This window comes from Lampris incognitus, chromosome 12 (genome assembly GCF_029633865.1).
Source record: "Lampris incognitus isolate fLamInc1 chromosome 12, fLamInc1.hap2, whole genome shotgun sequence".
NCBI lineage: Eukaryota > Metazoa > Chordata > Actinopteri > Lampriformes > Lampridae > Lampris > Lampris incognitus.
This window is the reverse complement of record NC_079222.1, coordinates 33,617,768-33,635,884: the sequence shown is the minus strand read 5'-3', so window position 1 is coordinate 33,635,884 and position 18,117 is coordinate 33,617,768. Positions and strand designations below refer to the sequence as shown.

The following is an 18,117-nucleotide window of genomic DNA, read 5'->3' as shown; positions in this document are numbered from 1 at the left end:
GTCTGGTAGATCTATTGTAAATTTAACTGCTGGCGATACTGGCATACCTTTCTTTCCCAACCAAAACTGAGGTAACATGGGGATTCGATCCGGCGATCCCCGTGTTGGTAGGTTGCATGCTACTGTGTTTTTGTGTACAACAAGCTGCTCCAAACAAATAAAAAAATACTCCCAAACAAAATATCATCCCTTTAACTTTCTAGGAAGTTGTCTAGAGGTTTTTCAAGGGGAAGACAAGGTTGTCTACTGCCTCTGGCTTGAGGCATGCTCTGTGGCGTGGTACAGTGTTACTCCCTGTACTGAAAATCCTCTCCGAAGGGGCGCTTGTGGCAAGAATGGAGAGCTATTTCTTGGCCAGGTTACTCGGTCTTGGGAGGTTAGCTTCATATAGCTTCTAACACTGCAGTGGGTCTGTGCCGGGCCTTGTTGTCGTCTGTCTCAGATGACCAAGCCATTCATCCAAATCCTGGGTCCAGTGATGAGTTGTTTTTTTTTTTCAAATTGGACAACAGCAAAACAACAACTTTGTTTGTTGCAACACAACAAAGCTTGTTTGTTTTTTCCACTGCCCAGCTTCTGCTCCCCCCCTGTAGTTTCCGCTTCCGTGTTCATTCCAGCTCTCATTGGCCGGATGTGTGGCGACTCATAGTTGCACGGGACTTGCAAATTCAAACGTCTGAGTCACCGCCTGGATCCATGTCACTTGCTCATGGGTACGCACAACACTATGACAGCGACTGAAAGCATTTGGCCAGCAGCAAAGCGCTGACTGCTACGGTCGCTTGGTCCGAACCTGCCTTTAGCAAGGTAATGAAAAGCAGATCTCATGCAGAATGGGAGCTTAGTGAATGGGTGCATTAGTTGAGATTAACTAGCACTCCAGTGCATTAAACGTGCACTGTAATCCGCATCACCAGTTAAGGAGGTTGGGGCGTCAGAAGCCTTGTCCACAAAGTATTTGTATTTGTTATTTTACAGCAAAGGCCACCTACGTGTGTTTAGTACCTATTACAATAGGTGTGTCCTTTTGTTCTCTGTATGATGCTGGTTCTTGTTTCCTGTATAACCGTGCTGTTTTTTTTTCCTTCATGTACTATTACAACGAATCACATTACAGTTAAGGAGATGTGTCCTGAAAAGACTAGCAGAGCTGGGCTGGTTCCTCTCCTGAAGGGGTCCCCCCCTTCCTCCCTCCTACGTCAACGAAGCCGCATGTCAAATGTCACTGTAGATATAACAGAAGTGAGGCCCGGGTTGGAGCTGGTCTGCCGTACAGGGGCCGTAGGAAGGAAATATCCGAAAGAACACAGTGTTTTGAAAGTTCCAGCTACATTAAAGAGGTGAAGTCAGCCTCTGTTGCTTCATGTATATCCATAATGGACTATTTATTATCGGTTGGTCTGATTATTTCATAGTGTTACCTAATAAAATTAATTTGCTTTAAAAGCATTAAACCAGATGGCTGGCATGTAAAAGTTCACAGTCAAAACCAATGGAAAACATTAATCATAACAGCCAATCAGTGTGCTTTCTTTATTAGCTGCATAAAATAATGTTCCGCCAGATATCTAAGACTTCCAAATGCTTCACAAAGTCTTTTTAAGAGACAAGTAATCAACACAAGAAAAAGACTGATGCTGAATTTACATGTAAACGGCAGACAGCGTACCAGAAGTCGTTATCGTGGATGAGAGCAGGACTGCGATGGAATTTACAACCAGGTGTTACGTAGCACATCACAAAACATTAAAGATGGTGGATGAAAGTTGATCAGCCACATCATGTGGGAAAGAGTAATAGAAGCTAGGTTATGAGGAGAGGTGATGATCAGCAAGCAGTGGTATGGTTTCATGCCACGAAAGAGCACTACAGATGAGGTGTTTGCTTGAAAGTGTTGATGGAGAAGTATAGAGAAGACCAGAAGGATTTACATTGTGTCTTTGTGGATTTAGAAAAAGCATATGACAGGGTGCAGAGAGAGGAGGTGTGGTATTGTATGAGGAAGTCGGCAGTGGCAGAACAGGGTATGTGTGAGGGAAGTGTGACAGTGGTGAGGTGTGATGTAGGAATGTCAGATGTGTTCAAATTGGAGGTGGGATTACATCAAGGATTGGCTCTGAGCCCTTTCTTGTTTGCAATGGTGATGGACAGGTTGACGGATGAGATCAGGCAGGAGTCTCCGTGGACGATGATGTTCGCGGGTGACATTGTGATCTGTAGTGAGAGTAGGGTGCAGGTAGAGGAGAGCCTGGAGAGGTGGAGGTATTCACCGTAGAGAAGAGGAATGAAAGTCAGTAGGAGCAAGATGGAATACATATGCGTGAATGAGAGGGAGGACAGCAGAATGGTGAGGATGCAAGGAGTAGAGGTGACGAAGGTGGATGAGTTTAAATACTTGGTGTCAACTGTTCAAGGTAATGGGGAGTGAAGAAGAGAGTACAGGCAGGGTGGAGTGGGTGGAGAAGTGTCAGGAGTGATTTATGACAGAAGGGTATCTGCAAGAGTTAAAGGGAAGGTTTACAAGATGGTTGTGAGACCAGCTATGTTATATGGTTCGGAGACAGTGGCACTGACAAAAACACAGGAGGTGGAGCTGGAGGTGGCAGAGTTGAAGACGCTAAGATTTTCACTGGGAGTGATGAAGAAGGACAGGATTAGGAACGATTATATTAGAGGGACCGCTCAGGTGGGACGGTTTGGAGACAAAGCAAGAGAGGCAAGATTGAGATGGTTTGGACATGTGCGGGGGAGAGATGCTGGGTATATTGGGAGAAGGATGCTGAATATGGAGCTGCCGGGGAAGAGGAAAAGAGGAAGACCAAAGAGGAGGTTTATGGATGTGGTGAGGGAAGACATGCAGGTGGCTCGCGTGACGGAGGAAGATGCAGCCGGCAGGAGGAGATGGAAATGGGTCACAAAATTACCAAAATTATATTTGCCACACCCATGCGCACGTGTGTTAGAGTCTGCAACTGTACTTGCACCTGCACCCGCACCCGGTTTCTGGAATGCTGAACCCTAAGAGGCTCAGACTAGCTAGCCGACATGCTATGTTTGGCTACCTAGATGCCTGCCCTGCACTTTGTTACCCATGGTAGCACTGCCCCAGTAGTTAGATAATGAGATTTGCTGAAAAAAGAAAAAATCATTTGCACCAATTAGCCTATCGGCCACAACACATCTTGTGCTCATTGCGTCAATGAAGGCAGTGGTTCTTTGGAAATAGTGATCTAACTAAACACTTAACCTGTAAGTACAAAATTGCTTTGCAAGAACAATGTTGCCTTAACTAAGAGATTTGCTGAAGAAAGGGTTACTCTGTCCATGCATTTATCTATTTATTTATTTTGCCAAGTAGACCACAGTATCACACTCTTCATAAGTTTCACTTTGGCATTTCTTGAAGACACAGCTCATGTTAAAAAAACATAGAGGAGTAATAAAAACATTAAGAGTTTGTGCTTACTACAGTGCGGGGTGCTACAGTGTTTGCCTCAGTTAGGTGCATCATAAAACCAAGCTGACATAATGTTTCATTCATTTAGCTGAAGGAAACACTGTAACACCTTCTTGTTCTCACTGCTTCCATACGCATGTTTTAGTGTTTTATCCGGATTATTTTTATCCATTCTTTTTTTTTTGTGTCTTATTTTATTTTGTGTCTCTGTTTATCTAGCCATGTATAGTTTTTAGTGTCCGTATGTCACGTCATTGTTTTTACTCGTTTCACATGGGTGTTTACTGGATGCTCCTGTTGCCATTTGAATATCTCTTTCAGTGATAATGAAGGTTGCCTTGACTATTGGTTGTTGATATGCAGGTGGTCCAAAGCCTTTATGTGACTTGATTCATTATTTCACATTTCTAAGAAGCCGGATGTGGGTATGTGTCCTGGTCACTGCACTAGCGCCTCCTCTGGTCGATCGGGATGCCTGTTCGGGGGGGGGGTAGTGTGATCCTCCCACGTGCTATGTCCCCCTGGTGAAACTCCTCACTGCCAGGTGAAAAGAAGCTGCTGGCGACTCCACATGTGTCGGAGGGGGCATGTGGTAGTCTGCAGCCCTCTCCGGATCGGCAGAGGGGGTGGAACGGCGACCGGGACGGCTCTGGAAATAGGCTAATTGGCCAAGTACAGCTGGGGAGAAAAAGGGGGAAAAATACCCCCCCCCCAAAAAAAAATCACATTAAAACAACTGCTACTGACCTTCAAGCAGGCCTAATATTTGAACACTGGCCTGCATGTTGATAAAAAATCATGCAAATCTCAGAGATGGGAGACAAAACTTGATAACGGATACTACACGCTTATAAGAAATACATCTAATTTGCATATAGGGTTGTGTTTTCTCTCTTATCTTAGGGCCTTATGATGCATTACATTTGCAAGAGACCAAATTGGCCAAAAGTATGTCAGTCATTTATGTACAATGGAGCCCCCATGACCAAAAACATGCTTCATCCGATTACTGGAAGCAGGCACTGCCAACACCCCGTCAGCCACTTGGAAAAGTGAGGGGAGAACCCTCGTGCTCATTGCCCAGAACGAGAGGGCATTCTGTCCTTCTGATATGTCAAAGTAGTGGCTTAGCTGTGGTGCTGGAGTGGTCCCAACATCCCTGTTTGACCTCTTGAGATATGCTGCAATCAGCCCTTCCTCTTTCCAAGTTATATACTCACACTCTTCCTCATCAGCATGACTCATAGCTCCCCCAGGCATCTTGCAAGATCACTTCTGACAAAACGTATATAAAAGCATAGCAGACGCTAAAGAGCCGCCATCGCTATTAGAGTGTTGGTGATGCAGCAAAATATTGCTGTTGCAATCAGTTACATCAGTTTATGAGAAAAAAGTCTACTTGAAAGGGGGGATATCATAGAAAACAAGGTTTGTCTAGTCTTGGGATGGACTTTCCTGTCAGTATGGAATTGAATTTTCATTATTTCACAGCACAAAATAATACCACAAGCCATTTAGAATTTTCCTTTTGGGTGATATTTGCCAATCTGAGCCTTTGTGAAATCCTTGAACCCTTTTCTGTTTCACTCGGGATAACAGAAAAAGGGGTGACTTTTATTAGGGAGTGGTTATCAGATTGGCAAATTTAATTCGAGAAGCCTTGCCCAATCCCTGTCAAAAGTGCCACAAATGGTGCAAAATGAGTTTTCCAAGAGATTGTCTATACCACGGGATTAGCACCCACACGGTGGTTTGCTCTAGCCCCGTACAGGGCTAGTTCTGAGCATGACAGCAAGAGAGGAAATGAACACTGAGTTTCAGTTAAGAGGATAGAGAAGTTTATTCGGCCAGCGATATTGGTTAATGCTTCCTTGAAAGCGCCCCATCATATTAAACTCATCCTATGTAACCCCACCCCTTCTCTATATCCACTTCTTTCAAGTCCCGCCCTTTGTTTTTCCCCACTCAGAAATGCTCACCCTCCCACATCCCACTTATTTCACCTCACGCCTGGCAGAGCATTTGGCTTGAATGCTGGGGAGCAGCTGTAGTCTCAGATGGAGAGTATGCGTGAGCGAGTAGGCCAGTGCTGCATTGCTTCCTCCCCTTCCCTCTGAGATTCTCTCCGCTCACAGCCAGTCAGGGGTTGCCCTCTGGCAAAACACTGTGCAGCTTCTCTGTGTGGGCGTGGATCAAGGAACAGAGTTCCTAACCCCATGCACACTCCCAGTAAAGATAATTGGAACCTTAAGTCTTTGCTCTGGTTGAAAAGTTTAGGACATGGTCTGGATACGCCATCTATTCTGATCTCATTGCTCCTGCCGTCCCGCTTTGGAAAGGAACGAGTAGGACATTTTCGGGTTTGGGATATTACAAGGTGTATACTAACTGGATAAGATGATGCCCCTGCAAAAAAGGGTAAATTGATTTGTCAAGTGTGGATGAATGAGAGTTAGGAGGAGGGTTTTTGTGCATGTAGGGGAGTCTGTGATGCAATGGTGTGTGCTGATGGTATTGTATTTTAGTCTGGTAAGCTGTTTTGTATGATAAGGTGCTCAAGAATGGCTGCTGCCCATTGTTGCATAAGTGAGTGCTGTGAGTAAATTTGGTGACTGATTGACAGCTCATCATTGGGGAATGAAGGGGAACCGTGTTTTATAAAAGAGACAAAACTAGATAGCCTTTATGAGCTCTTGTGAGCAAGGTGAGTGAGATAGAAAATGGAAGACAAAGCTAAAGGGTGTGTGTCCCCTTTAATTTTGAATATAATGAGTAACTGTTCTGGGGTTTTTCTTGTCACTTCTCTGATGAGTGAGTGGATGAATAGCAGCTTGTTGAAACTGGGCAACAACACAGACTGCAAAGGCCTCACTGAATACACACCACATTGTCGTCCTTGATTACTCCTTTACAAAATGTGTTACGTATGACTAAGTCTATTCAGATTGCCCCTCGGAGGGTTGATCAGTCCCCTTACACTGCACAAAGTGACGTAAAAGGGGCACACTTTAGGCTGCAAAAACGTTGGCATGCAATGAAAGACAGTAATAATGAAGTGATGATATAATCAAATGACAATAACTCGCACAATAAGGAAACCTCAATGTCTAAAAAAAAATCACCTCAAAGTAAGGAGGACGGTGAAGTTCTGCAGGTTTTGCTTTGCCACAGCCACTTCCTGCTGTAGTGCTGTTAAAGGAAACTGTACCTGGTACAGAGAATCATGGTACATTAGTCGTCGAGAGAACTTTATCTGGCGGAGGGTGCAGAAGTGCTGCTCCAGCTCAGACTGTTCCACTGGGACGGCCTGTGTTTTGGGTGCGGGAAGACGTCAGAGATGGGAGAGGAGAGGATGGGGGACTGCTGGAGCTACACTAAGGTCGTCTATTTGAATTTTTGTCTTTGTAATTTCTTCATTGTGGCCACAGCTATTTGTTGGGTCAACACCGACGGTTTAGAAATACCGTATGATCAGCAGTAGGCCCTGTGTGATGATTGTGTGTGAGCGTATGTCCGCGTCTGTACAATTCTGTGTGATCATTGTCACAGGAAGTGTTAATTTTTGTGATAGTTTTGCTGATGAGAAGCCACTGCATTTTTCTTACTGAAAATTAATTGAATTTCTCTGTTCAGCATAATAGCCTACACTTTTTGACGTTGCAATTCCGAGTAGGTGGACGTAGTGGTTACAGTGACCATAGAAGAGAGCCAGCTTTTTAAACTTAATGGCTTTTATGGGGCAGAATAAGCCCCAGACTAGAGAGTTGCAGTAGTCTCAATAATTTGATGATGGAAAAAGCACTGCTCAAATGGTTGTTTGATTTCCTCACACTTCATATGTGGTTATAAGAACCTGCTTTCCATATGTAGTAAAAATTATTGAGGGCAAGCCAGCATTTAAAAAAAATTTTTTTTTTACTGTGTTGCCTGTTTTAATTCATTTTAAGTGTGCCATTGTTCCTGGTGTATCAAGTCCGTTGTCTTACGTTTTGCATTTGTTTTCGTAGTTAGGTCTGTGAAATGTTATCTTGAATAGTCTCAAAGGTGAGCTTTGTTCGAGGAACACTCTCAGTAGAAGATGCCATGATGAAATTCAAGCAGATCATTTTTTTTTTGTTCTCATTTAGCTAGCTTTTTTTCTGTAATGAAGGGAATGTGAGATTACCTCGGTGGTGTATTGCCCATTATGAAATAGTACTGGCGGCGCAGTGGTGAACGCAGTCACCTCACAGCAAGAAGGTCCTGAGTTCGAGCCGCGGTGTAGTCCAGCCTTGGGGTCGTCTGGGGTCCTCCTCTGTGTGGCGTTTCCATGTTCTCCCTGTGTCTGCGTGGGTTTCCTTCGGGTGCTCTGGTTTCCTCCCACAGTCTAAAGACATGTAGGTCAGGTGAATCGGCCACACTAAATTGTCCCTAGGTGAGAATGTGTGTGGGTGTCGGCCCTGTGAATGACTGGCGGCCTGTACCAGGGTGTCTCCCCACCTGCCGCCCAATGACTGCTGGGATAGGCTCCAGCATCCTGCGACCCCGGTTCGGACAAGCGGCTTGGATAATGCATGCATGGATGGATGGATGGATGAAGTAACATTGGGGCAGCATGGCTCCATCCGGAGAGCCTGTCAAAGTGTCCTTGAGCAAGACACGCAACCCCTAACTGCTCCTGATGAGCAGGTTGGCGCCTTGCATGGCAGCCTCCGCCATCAGTGTGTGAATGGGTGAATGTGAGGCATCCACTGTAAAGTACTTTGAGTAGGTCAGTAGACTAGAAAAGTCTATAAATGTAGTCCCTTTACCATTTTACTTAATGTCCTATTTTTCCTTTCGACAGGATCAATTTGACAACTTGGAGAAGCATACACAGTGGGGCATCGAATTTGTTGAGAGATACACCAAATTTGTCAAGGAGAGATCTGAGATTGAAACCAACTATGCCAAACAAATTCGGTGAGTACCTGAGCTGGATTAAAGTATACTGACTTTGGTTAATGCTTTTTTTTCCCAGGGACGGACATCTCTTCCACCTATGCTTAGTGTCGCAAGATGGTGCATTAATTAGAGAAACAACTACAGGGCACAGGCTGAAGGCCTCATGATAGCAAGGATCTGGCCCGCTGAAGCGTCCTTGAGCCAATCACTTATTCTCTAACAGCAACAATGTCACTGTTCATTATTTCATTTATATGGGTTTTCAAGAAAATTGCCACACAGAGTTCCATTGTTTTTACAGTACTTTACCCAGGTGAAAAGCTAAATAAACCAGCTGATGTTACGTGGGCTTTTGTCCTACATGAAGCATCTTTTTCTATCTGACTTGCTGTCTATTACGTAGCCCTGTTTCTGCTGCCTCTTTCTGCTACAGGCAAGAGGAAGTCAGGTCGTGGGGGATGGAGCGGAGCTTGTGTTTCCATAGCGATTAGGCATTATCATCCCTAGTGCTGACCCACATTTTTCTACTCCAGTCACCAGCGGTGGCCCCGCCCCTTTCCATATCCTCCGCTTAAATGGCTGTTTCGGTGCACCACGGGTTCTAAGGAGACATACTGTGCTTGACTGCTCCTTTACTGAGAGAAGGGTCACAGGTCCTCTGATGCGTCTTACATATCAACAACAAGCAGCAGGAGACCCCCCCCCCCCAAATCCACAATCCCCACCCAAAGAGGGGGCTTGCAAGATGGCTAATACCCTAAGTGCTGACCCCAACCCCCCATTTCATTGTGACTGACCAATAGCCATTCAGCATTGATGTAGTAAAGGCCTAAGGAAGATCCAATGCAGCCTAAACGTCTCCTCTTTTTTTGAGGGCAAGGTCTGTTTTTCTGTTGAGATAATAGGCTAGGCCTTGTTGTCGTAGTTTACATATTAGTATTATCCAAAAAAATTGACTTCATGATAGTAACATAAACACATTTACAGAGATATACTAAATTATTCTTCTGAGAAATCTTGGTTTTTTTTTGTCCCAGATTTTTTTTATTTTATGCCTTGAGCTATTTAAACCTCTGGTAACATGACAATTAAAAAATGCTGAAGCATGCATTAACGGACACATAAACATACATGTTCTCCCTATTTCAAGCATTTAATGTGGTTTCTGTTCAGTTTTCAGTTTACTACAGGTTGAAATGCTTAAATGTAATCAAAAATAAATTACTTTAAAAATACGAGAAAATATTTCCCATTTTTTTTAACTTTGTGTTATATTGTATTTTTCTGTATTCATTGTTTTTCTTTATTTCGTCTTAATGTCCTTTTTAAAGTCTGAGTCTTTTTATCTCGTTTTGCACAAAGCTTGCAGACAGTTTTAAATCGCACACATAGACCTACATAGGCTCCCCATAGGCTTCTACTGTCCTCCGTAGACCTACGCTACATAATTATTAAGCTTTACCCTACAGTTTGACGTATGCCAGTCAGGATGGAGCAAGTCTAGACGTGTCAAGATGGTTTTTACTGGACCTGAGGTTCCACAAATGGTTTAGGTGTTTTCATCCACCTGGGTTGCACAGGATCCACTAACCTGCTGTAACTGTTATCTAGTAGCCTCACGCAAACATACACTAGCCACAACTGACAGACGACGCTAACGTGAGGAAGTCAGAGGATATGGAGAGGTTAGGTTAGCCTGTGTGATCGAGGTTGTTCATCACAGCAAATTGAATCAGTTCATCCGGACACAACTTTTACTGAGAGAAACGTTTCATCGCTCATCTAAGTGACCTCTTCAGTCTCACCTGACTGCAGGTGTCCCCACCCTTATAAACAGTACACTGGCATAACGACCGAAAACAACGTTCAGGTTCATATGCAAATATGGGTGTGACCATTAACTAGAGTTACAATGGCCATGTGTACTAGTCACAGAGGATTGGGGAATGTTTGAAATCACAGCATTATAAAGAAGGCGACATATGTACTCTTAGCCCCCCCCACACACACACACACACACGGTTCAGGGATGGCAGCATTCCTCCCTATCAACAATGTGCACACCCTCACTCTTGAAAGAGTGGCCACTGGCCATTGAAACTCAAGCTAATGGTCATTGCAATTTGCATGTGAAACCGATCGTTGTTTTCGGTCGTTGTGCCACTGTATTGTTTACAAGGGTGGGGATACCTGCAGTCAGCCGAGACTGAAGAGGTCACTCAGATGAGTGGTGAAACGTTTCTCTCCCAATAAACATGTCCTGATAAACTGATTCAACTTTCTGAGTTTTTGCTGCACGTTTTCCCTACACCTCTAGATCATTTTATTCTACCCAAGCAATTTAGCTAATTAAATCAGGTTTAATCTAGTGTGGCACACCTAGACTCACAGAAGAGCCAAGCTGTTAGATCTAATAAACGCTGTTTTTTTCCCCTTGTTTTGTGTCAGTAATAGTTCTTGAAGTATATTTCGGGGTTATAAGGCCCTCTCAGAGTGTGCCAGTAGGCTTTACTGTAAAATTAAAAGTGAAGCAAGTAGACTAACTTTTTTTTCCTTGTCAAATCTAGTGTTACCGGTTACTTTCTTGCCCGGTGCGGGATTCGATACGAGGTGTACTGCACCACAAAGCGACATCACTAACTGCTTGGCTAAAGGGTCAGACCCGTTAGCTAAGGACTAACGTGTTTTATTAGTAGGTTACACTAGGTAGACCAAACAGGAAGATGGTAGCCGTTTTGCACCGTTTCTATCACCATCCCAGTAACACACCCCAGTAATCCATAATTAATCGCCTCCCACTGCATTGAAGTAAACATGCAGGACGCTTCGCTTTAGCCCAGCACAGTATGGTGCATTACCTCACGCATCCTCCTCCTCCTCCTCCTCCTCTTCCCCAAAGTCTAATCTGGAATAATAACAACCGGTTCTCATTTCCGGGTCATACCGACACTTTGTCACGCCCCCTGGGTTTTGCCACGCCCCCTGGCGTCTGTTAGACACGCAAGGTGTCCTTTAACATCTGTATGAGACGCACCAGGTTTTCAACTTCAATGTAAACCCATCCACGGCGCCATTTGACGTCCAGAACTGCTCCGGCCATTCGTTCACTCCAATATTTTTTCCGTCTGCTGTAAATCTGATTGATTACTTTTTTTTAATGACAAAGAACAAACATGCAAGGCATTACAATAAAAACACATTAAAACGCACATAAACTTAACATTGAACATACGGGTAACTCGACCGCGGCGTGATAACGCGATTTGCCAACCGGAAGTAGTATTTTCCTCACTGTCAATTCCTATTTTAAGGTTTTATTTTAACGATGTGCTCAACATTTCTCAACACAAAAACAAGAATGTGTCCTTGATGATTCATCAGTGCGATAGGTTAATGTTACGGCCATCAGTTTTTAATTATTTCTCCCTCGATTCAGAGAAGTGTTTTTCTTTTTTTGTGGTCAGTTTTGGATAGCGGAAGGCGCCGCGCTACCAAAAAGTCTTCGCCGCCGTTGCTATGGAGATGAGCACGGTCCGCTTTACGTTACCTGTTACAAAAGCAAAATTACAGTATTTATTCCAAACTGATTCAGAAAATTAACGTTAACTTATTTAACTTTGCACGCATCCCCTCCGATCTTTTCTAAACCTGTCCCACTCCTCATGTCGACATTGAATACAATCCCAAAACACGTTTCTAATTTTTTTTGAATATATATTTTCTAATGTAAACTACTAATAACACACGTTAGCCCCTAGCTAATCGGTCCGACTCTTTAGCCAAGCGGTTAGTGATGTCGCCTTGTGGTGCATTACACCTCATATCGAATCCCGCACCGGGCAAGAAAATAAGCGGTTACAGCAGTATAATTTATGTTTTGGTTGATGTAAATATTTGATGTATTCTGTAAATGCATCTTTTTACAAGCCTGGCTACAGTCCTAGTTCGCAAACTAGAATAACTGCAAGTATGGCGCTGTAGAAATTGTAGTTTTTAAAAACATATTAGTGTATTTCCTAGAATGGGAAGTTGTACATATTGAATTGAGAATACACTGAGGGGTTTAAGGGGACGGAAAACGCACTTGTTTGTTCCGATTTTAAATATATAATTGTTAAATGGGTGAAAATGAATTTTGACCATATTTGACAGCGCCCCCACTTGGTGACCTCAATGATTACATTAATTCCGTAGCCCCTAATCCATATCATATCCCTTAAAGTTACCCCTCAAAGAAGTGAGCACTGGCCAAAATGTCCTCACTTTACAAAAGTATCTTATCTTGTGGTTAAACATTCAGATTGGGCCTGAGCAAGCAAACACACACACACACACACACACACACACACACACACACACACACACACACACACACATACACACACACACATCAGAATCATGTTTCTTGGCCATGTAGGTCTGCACATACATGGAATTTGACTCCGGTTTCGTGGCTATCTCAGTGTACTTAACATCGAATAACAACACCACAACACAACAATCTGCAGACATATACACAAGGATTGACTAAATACAGGCAAAATAAGATGTGATATGGTGCAATGGTGCAGGGAATATAACAGAGATGCTGAAATAGATGTTTGCAGATTACTTACATACATGCCTGAGGTAGATGGACATGACAGAGTGTACCAGTATACGTACAATGTACATTACATACACAATATACAGTACAGTACAGTATATACAACATGGTAGGACTTATTGACAGTGTTAAGTGCTCAGTTGAATGACAGCCTGTGGAAAGAAACTGTTTTTGTATGTGCTTTATTGTCTGTTGATAAACAGATAAACACATGCTTTTTCCTAATAATGGTACTCAAGTGTGCGTGTAGGATAAATATAGTATTGAGGTTAGTGGGAAAATACATGAAAGACTGCATTGGTGTTACATAGGGTTAGAATGAGACCGAGGGTAAGAGGAGTAGAGAGAGAGAGAGGGAGAGAGAGAGAAACAGGTCAGATATGACTAGGGAGGAGAACTATCGGGGTGGGGGCAGCGGCAGCTTGATGGAGTGCAGAAGCACATTAGTGTTTTAACATATGTCTTATTCATGCTGGTAGGAATTAAGCACCTCTACACGTACCAGCAGAGGCATTCAGATTGCATTAGTGAGCAACATGCCATAGTCTCACAAAAAAGTGAATCCCCTCTATTTTTCCTAATTCTGGACAAAAGAATTGTATTAAAGGCTGCAATAAGTGAAGTTTAAAAAAAATCTGTAAATAAAAGGAACACTGGACAGTTGTGGTACTGATGAAGAATTAATGGGGTCATGTCTCCATCATACATTTCTTACATTTTGAAGAACTTGAGCATTGCGTTAGGTAGAATAGACAGTTTTTGCTTTAAAAAAAAAACAACACAAAAAAAAAACAGTCTGGGTAGCATAGTGGTCTATTCCATTGCCTCTGGTTGGTCGGGGCGCCTGTTCGGGGGGTGGTGGTGGGGGGAATGGCGTCATCGTCCCACGCGCTACGTCCCCCTGGTGAAACTCCTCACTGTCAGGTGAAAAGAAGCGGCTGGCGACTACCGGAGGAAGCATGTGGTAGTCTGCAGCCCTCCCGGGACCGGCAGAAGGGGGTGGAGCAGCGACCGGGATGGCTCAGAAGAGTGGGGTAATGACCGGGTACAATTAGGGAGAAAAAAATTGGGGGGGGGGGCAGTCACTACAGAATGAAAACCCACAGTGCCATTCAATACTCACTGCTTTGGTGTGTATGTCATTCAATTTATTCGCATTTGTACGTCATAACCTAAATATTCGATCTAATTTGAACCAGTTTCTAGATGGGTTTCAATAGATTGGGTTGTACTACAGAGGATTTTGCACATGTTCTGTGTGACTAGTAGTTGTTATATATTTATTATCTAAGTATACAACACCCAAAGTAAAACTAGATAGATTTGTGTGGTGATTTCCTCCTTGCACCAGTAGATTTGATAATGGAAGTATGACGTGTGTACCACGTGTGTGTTTGTGTATGTGTGCACACACTCTCATTGGTATACCCAGTTGCATGCAAATTTGTCTGTGTAACTGAAGATAGACTTTTTTTTTCTGTTCAAGTGTTTGAATTGGTTTATTTGTTTATCTATAACCCCTTGGTTACTTGCCTGATAACGTGACTTTATCTTGAAAACAGTGAATTATTCTTTATAAAGGGTAAATAGCCTATCTTTAAAGACCTGGTGTTATGCTGCCAGGTGCACAGGCAACGAGCCATACAAGCCATTTCAGAATCTAGCCAGTCGTGATGACGTCACACTGGGACGTGACTGATCATATCCAGACAGTCACTATATGTGCACCTGATGGCGTAACACCGGTGCTTTAAGGTGCTTGTACACAAGTTCACAGATAACCATGCGACACAGAGTGTGTTAGTGTTTTGAGCTGGTAGTAACGCAACTCTGTCAGTGGATCTGGCTGATAAGCATGTTGCATTGTCATGTGTGGACAAACATAATACGCACAGTAACCTGGAAAACAAGAACATGAAATGACCGAAGGGATGGAAAGTGAAAGAGTTGGACAGAAACATATTGCAGCTGTTGGGGGTTCAACTTTAACTTGTTATTTATAGCTGGTGGAGAACTATATTCTCTCATACCTATCAAATTCTGTTGACCTGATTGATTGATTCTTTATCTACACGTATGAAAAATTTTAAAAAAAAAGTTACAATATATAACTGGCAACAGAATGTGAAGGAGAATTGCCTAAAAACCCTCAAGGGGCTTGAAAAGTGGCATTCTCCAGGCAGCATACGACAGGAAACAATCACAGCAATGCGGTATGCACATTTTTTTATGTATCTATCGATAATTCCAGATATAGCAGAAGACGGAGACACAGTTCAGCACAGCACCCGACAACAGTGCACCCCATAAACACCCATGTTACACAAGTACAATGAATGAGTCAAAGTCTCAAGACACACACATCAAGAACACTCATTCATGGTACATGCAAGTATACACAAACACTATCATTAACAGACTAAGAACATACACTCATGTGATAACTGTTCATCTCTCTGCTCATGCCCTGTCATTGCAGCCGTCTCAGCATCCCTATGTCATCCTTAGCTTGAACAGTTCCCTACAGACAATGTCAAAATTGTGTCAAAGTCAGCACAAAAAAATAAATAAATAAAAAGCATGCTTGTTTCTGGTAAATGACTCTACATGCGGACTCCTGGGAAAGAGAAAGTGATTGGGTAGCCAGGGTAGAAAGCTACTATGTCAGATTGAACACGACTGGAGAAAGCTTTTGGGCACTTACACAGCCATTAGATCACCATAGCTATAATGCATTTCCTGTCTCCTCACCGTGCTGTCAGGAACGAAAGCGAGTCGTCTCTGATTTAACATTTTGCTCGTCTTTTCTCACAGGAATTTATCAAAGAAGTATCAACCCAAGAAGAATTCACGAGAGGAAGAAGAGAATAAGTAAGTGATGTTTGATGCATCATGCTTAGGATCATCTTAAAGTTATCCTATCCACATACCAGGAATTCCTCATCTTCAACAAAGCGGTAGTCCAAACTAGAGGCCTGCGTTGGGATTGGGATCCCGCGCGGGACACAACGCAAATCTCGCGAGAGCGGGCGGTTTTAACAACAGCGCTAACAAGTAAGACGGAGTCATCAAATGAGGTTGAAAAGAAACCCAAAGTCGGTCATTACAATACAGAAAACAGAGTAAGGGAAGTCTGATATTTGGAAGAAATTCTCAGCTGTGACAAAGACGGAAAACAACTGGACTTACCCGCTCCGTTCTCCCCGCGAAGAGTAAGCTGTCTTTTAAAGATAAAACACTTCCCCCGTCTTGAAAAGCGCTACGTAAAGATGATGATTGTAACCGAGCTATTTTCTCGCCCGGTGCGGGATTCGATACCGGGTGTACTGCACCACAAGGCGACATCACTAACCGCTCGGCTAAAGGGTCAGACCCGTTAGCTAGGGGCTAACGTGTGTTATTAGTAGTTTACAGACGTCACCCTCTCCCGGAAGTTATTCCCGCGCTCCGAAGAGACTTCCGAGGATCCGCACACTTCCGGATCTCACCGCTGCCACCGAGCTATTTTCTCGCCCGGTGCGGGATTCGATACGGGGTGTACCGCACCACAAGGCGACATCACTAACCGCTCGGCTAAAGGGTCTAACGTGTCGTATTAGTAGTTCACATGATGATGATTATTATTATTATCATTATCGAGACATGTGTCGCACTTTGCTGTAGAGACATTCGGCCGTCTGACTTCGTCGCCGGGAAAGGCTTTGTTGACAGCTCAAGATGTTGTTAATGTAGCCGCTAAATAGACGCTTTGCCCCACCCAGCCACACCGTGCGGGCCTGGATGGCCAGCATGCTTGCGGGAGCGGGCGGGAGTGGACAAGCACATTGCGGGAGTGTAACGCGCACATCGCGGGTGTGCGTGCGGGCGGTAAGGGTCAGAAATCCAGCGGGAGCGGGATTAAGAAAACAGTCCCGCGCAGGGCTCTGGTCCAGACCATCTTCTAACCTTCTGTTTGTAAGTACATTGCAGAAATTGTCGTTGTCTTTCCCGCCTCTGATCTCACTTCATTTGTCTGACGAAGGTACACCTTCTGCCGAGCCTTCCTGACCAACCTTAACGAACTGAATGACTATGCAGGTCAACATGAAGTCATAGCTGAGAACCTGACTTCTCAAATCATCTCTGAGCTTGCACGCTACCTACAGGATCTCAAGACTGAAAGGAAATCGGTGAGGAATCCCTTCATTGTTTCGACTGCATAAAGTTGTGTTTAAATGCAAGTCTGTGAATGTTCTCATTCACCCAGGTCATGGTTATCCAAAGGAGTTGAATCGAGCGCAACTGGACTTGGTATATATCCGTGAAGACGTTTCGCCTCTCATCCAAGAGGCTTCCTCAGTTAGTGCCTTTCTGACTAGACCAAGCTGGTGTTTAAATGTACATTGATGGAAGCAGTGGCATTGCCAGACATCTTTTAGGGGACTATAACCGCCCAAAATTGTACTTTGACCCCTAAACAACTTCAAACCAATAGCTCTATTCATTTTGTTTTTTTGTGTTTTTGTTTTTCTCATTGATTTGACTTGGAAAAATACACCATAGACCCCAAAAACACAAGACATAGGAAATGTTCTGGTGCTAGGACCCAGGGGAAACTGGTGGGTTGCACGATGTATGCAGGCTGGGAGGGGAAACCATCTGGGGCAGGGGAAACAACCTATTTGATGTAAAATCGTGATACTAAAAGTGTTTGCATACCAAGTCTGAATTTTTCATGTGAATTTTTTTTTTTTAATCTGTCATCTGAAGAAATAGTCATGCACGGAAACCTTGCGAAGAACCTGGCGCATTTTTTTCTTCAATACTACGAGAAGTTTTTTGCTTCCATAGGGTTAGTGGTTGTGTCAGGAAGGGCATCCGACGTAAAATTTTGCCAGATCGTTATGCGGATTGACAAGACCGCCATCGGTGTTGTGCCCTCACAGGGTACCGATGGGAACTGTCGATTCCGCTGTGGCGACCCCTGGGAAACAGGGAACAAGCCGAAAGAAGAAGAAGAAGACTACGAGAAGTTTTTCACTCCCTTTATCAACTTTTCACTCTATTTATCAACCTCAATTTTATTTTGATGCCTTAATGTGGCCAACACCAGGAAATGTGACCATCAGTGAGCTTCGACATTATTATTTAA

At 43.7% G+C, this 18,117-nt stretch overlaps 1 protein-coding gene across 10 annotated transcripts in view; it reads left to right on the top strand.

Annotated features, from left to right (window-relative positions):
* The window catches only part of LOC130121492 (formin-binding protein 1), a 91,049-nt gene that overhangs the window by 29,770 nt on the left and 43,162 nt on the right, over nt 1-18,117 (top strand). For 7 of the 10 annotated variants that reach the window (XM_056290298.1, XM_056290307.1, XM_056290306.1 and 4 more), the window contains exons 1-4: nt 6,711-6,836; nt 8,283-8,398; nt 15,801-15,857; nt 17,008-17,155. In XM_056290298.1, the coding sequence (XP_056146273.1) occupies nt 6,795-6,836; nt 8,283-8,398; nt 15,801-15,857; nt 17,008-17,155 (363 nt within the window). In that variant the 5' untranslated portion in view covers nt 6,711-6,794. Of the gene's footprint in view, nt 1-6,710; nt 6,837-8,258; nt 8,399-15,800; nt 15,858-17,007; nt 17,156-18,117 lie in introns of those variants that run through there. The other 3 variants (XM_056290304.1, XM_056290302.1, XM_056290299.1) reach the window with 2 other exon arrangements.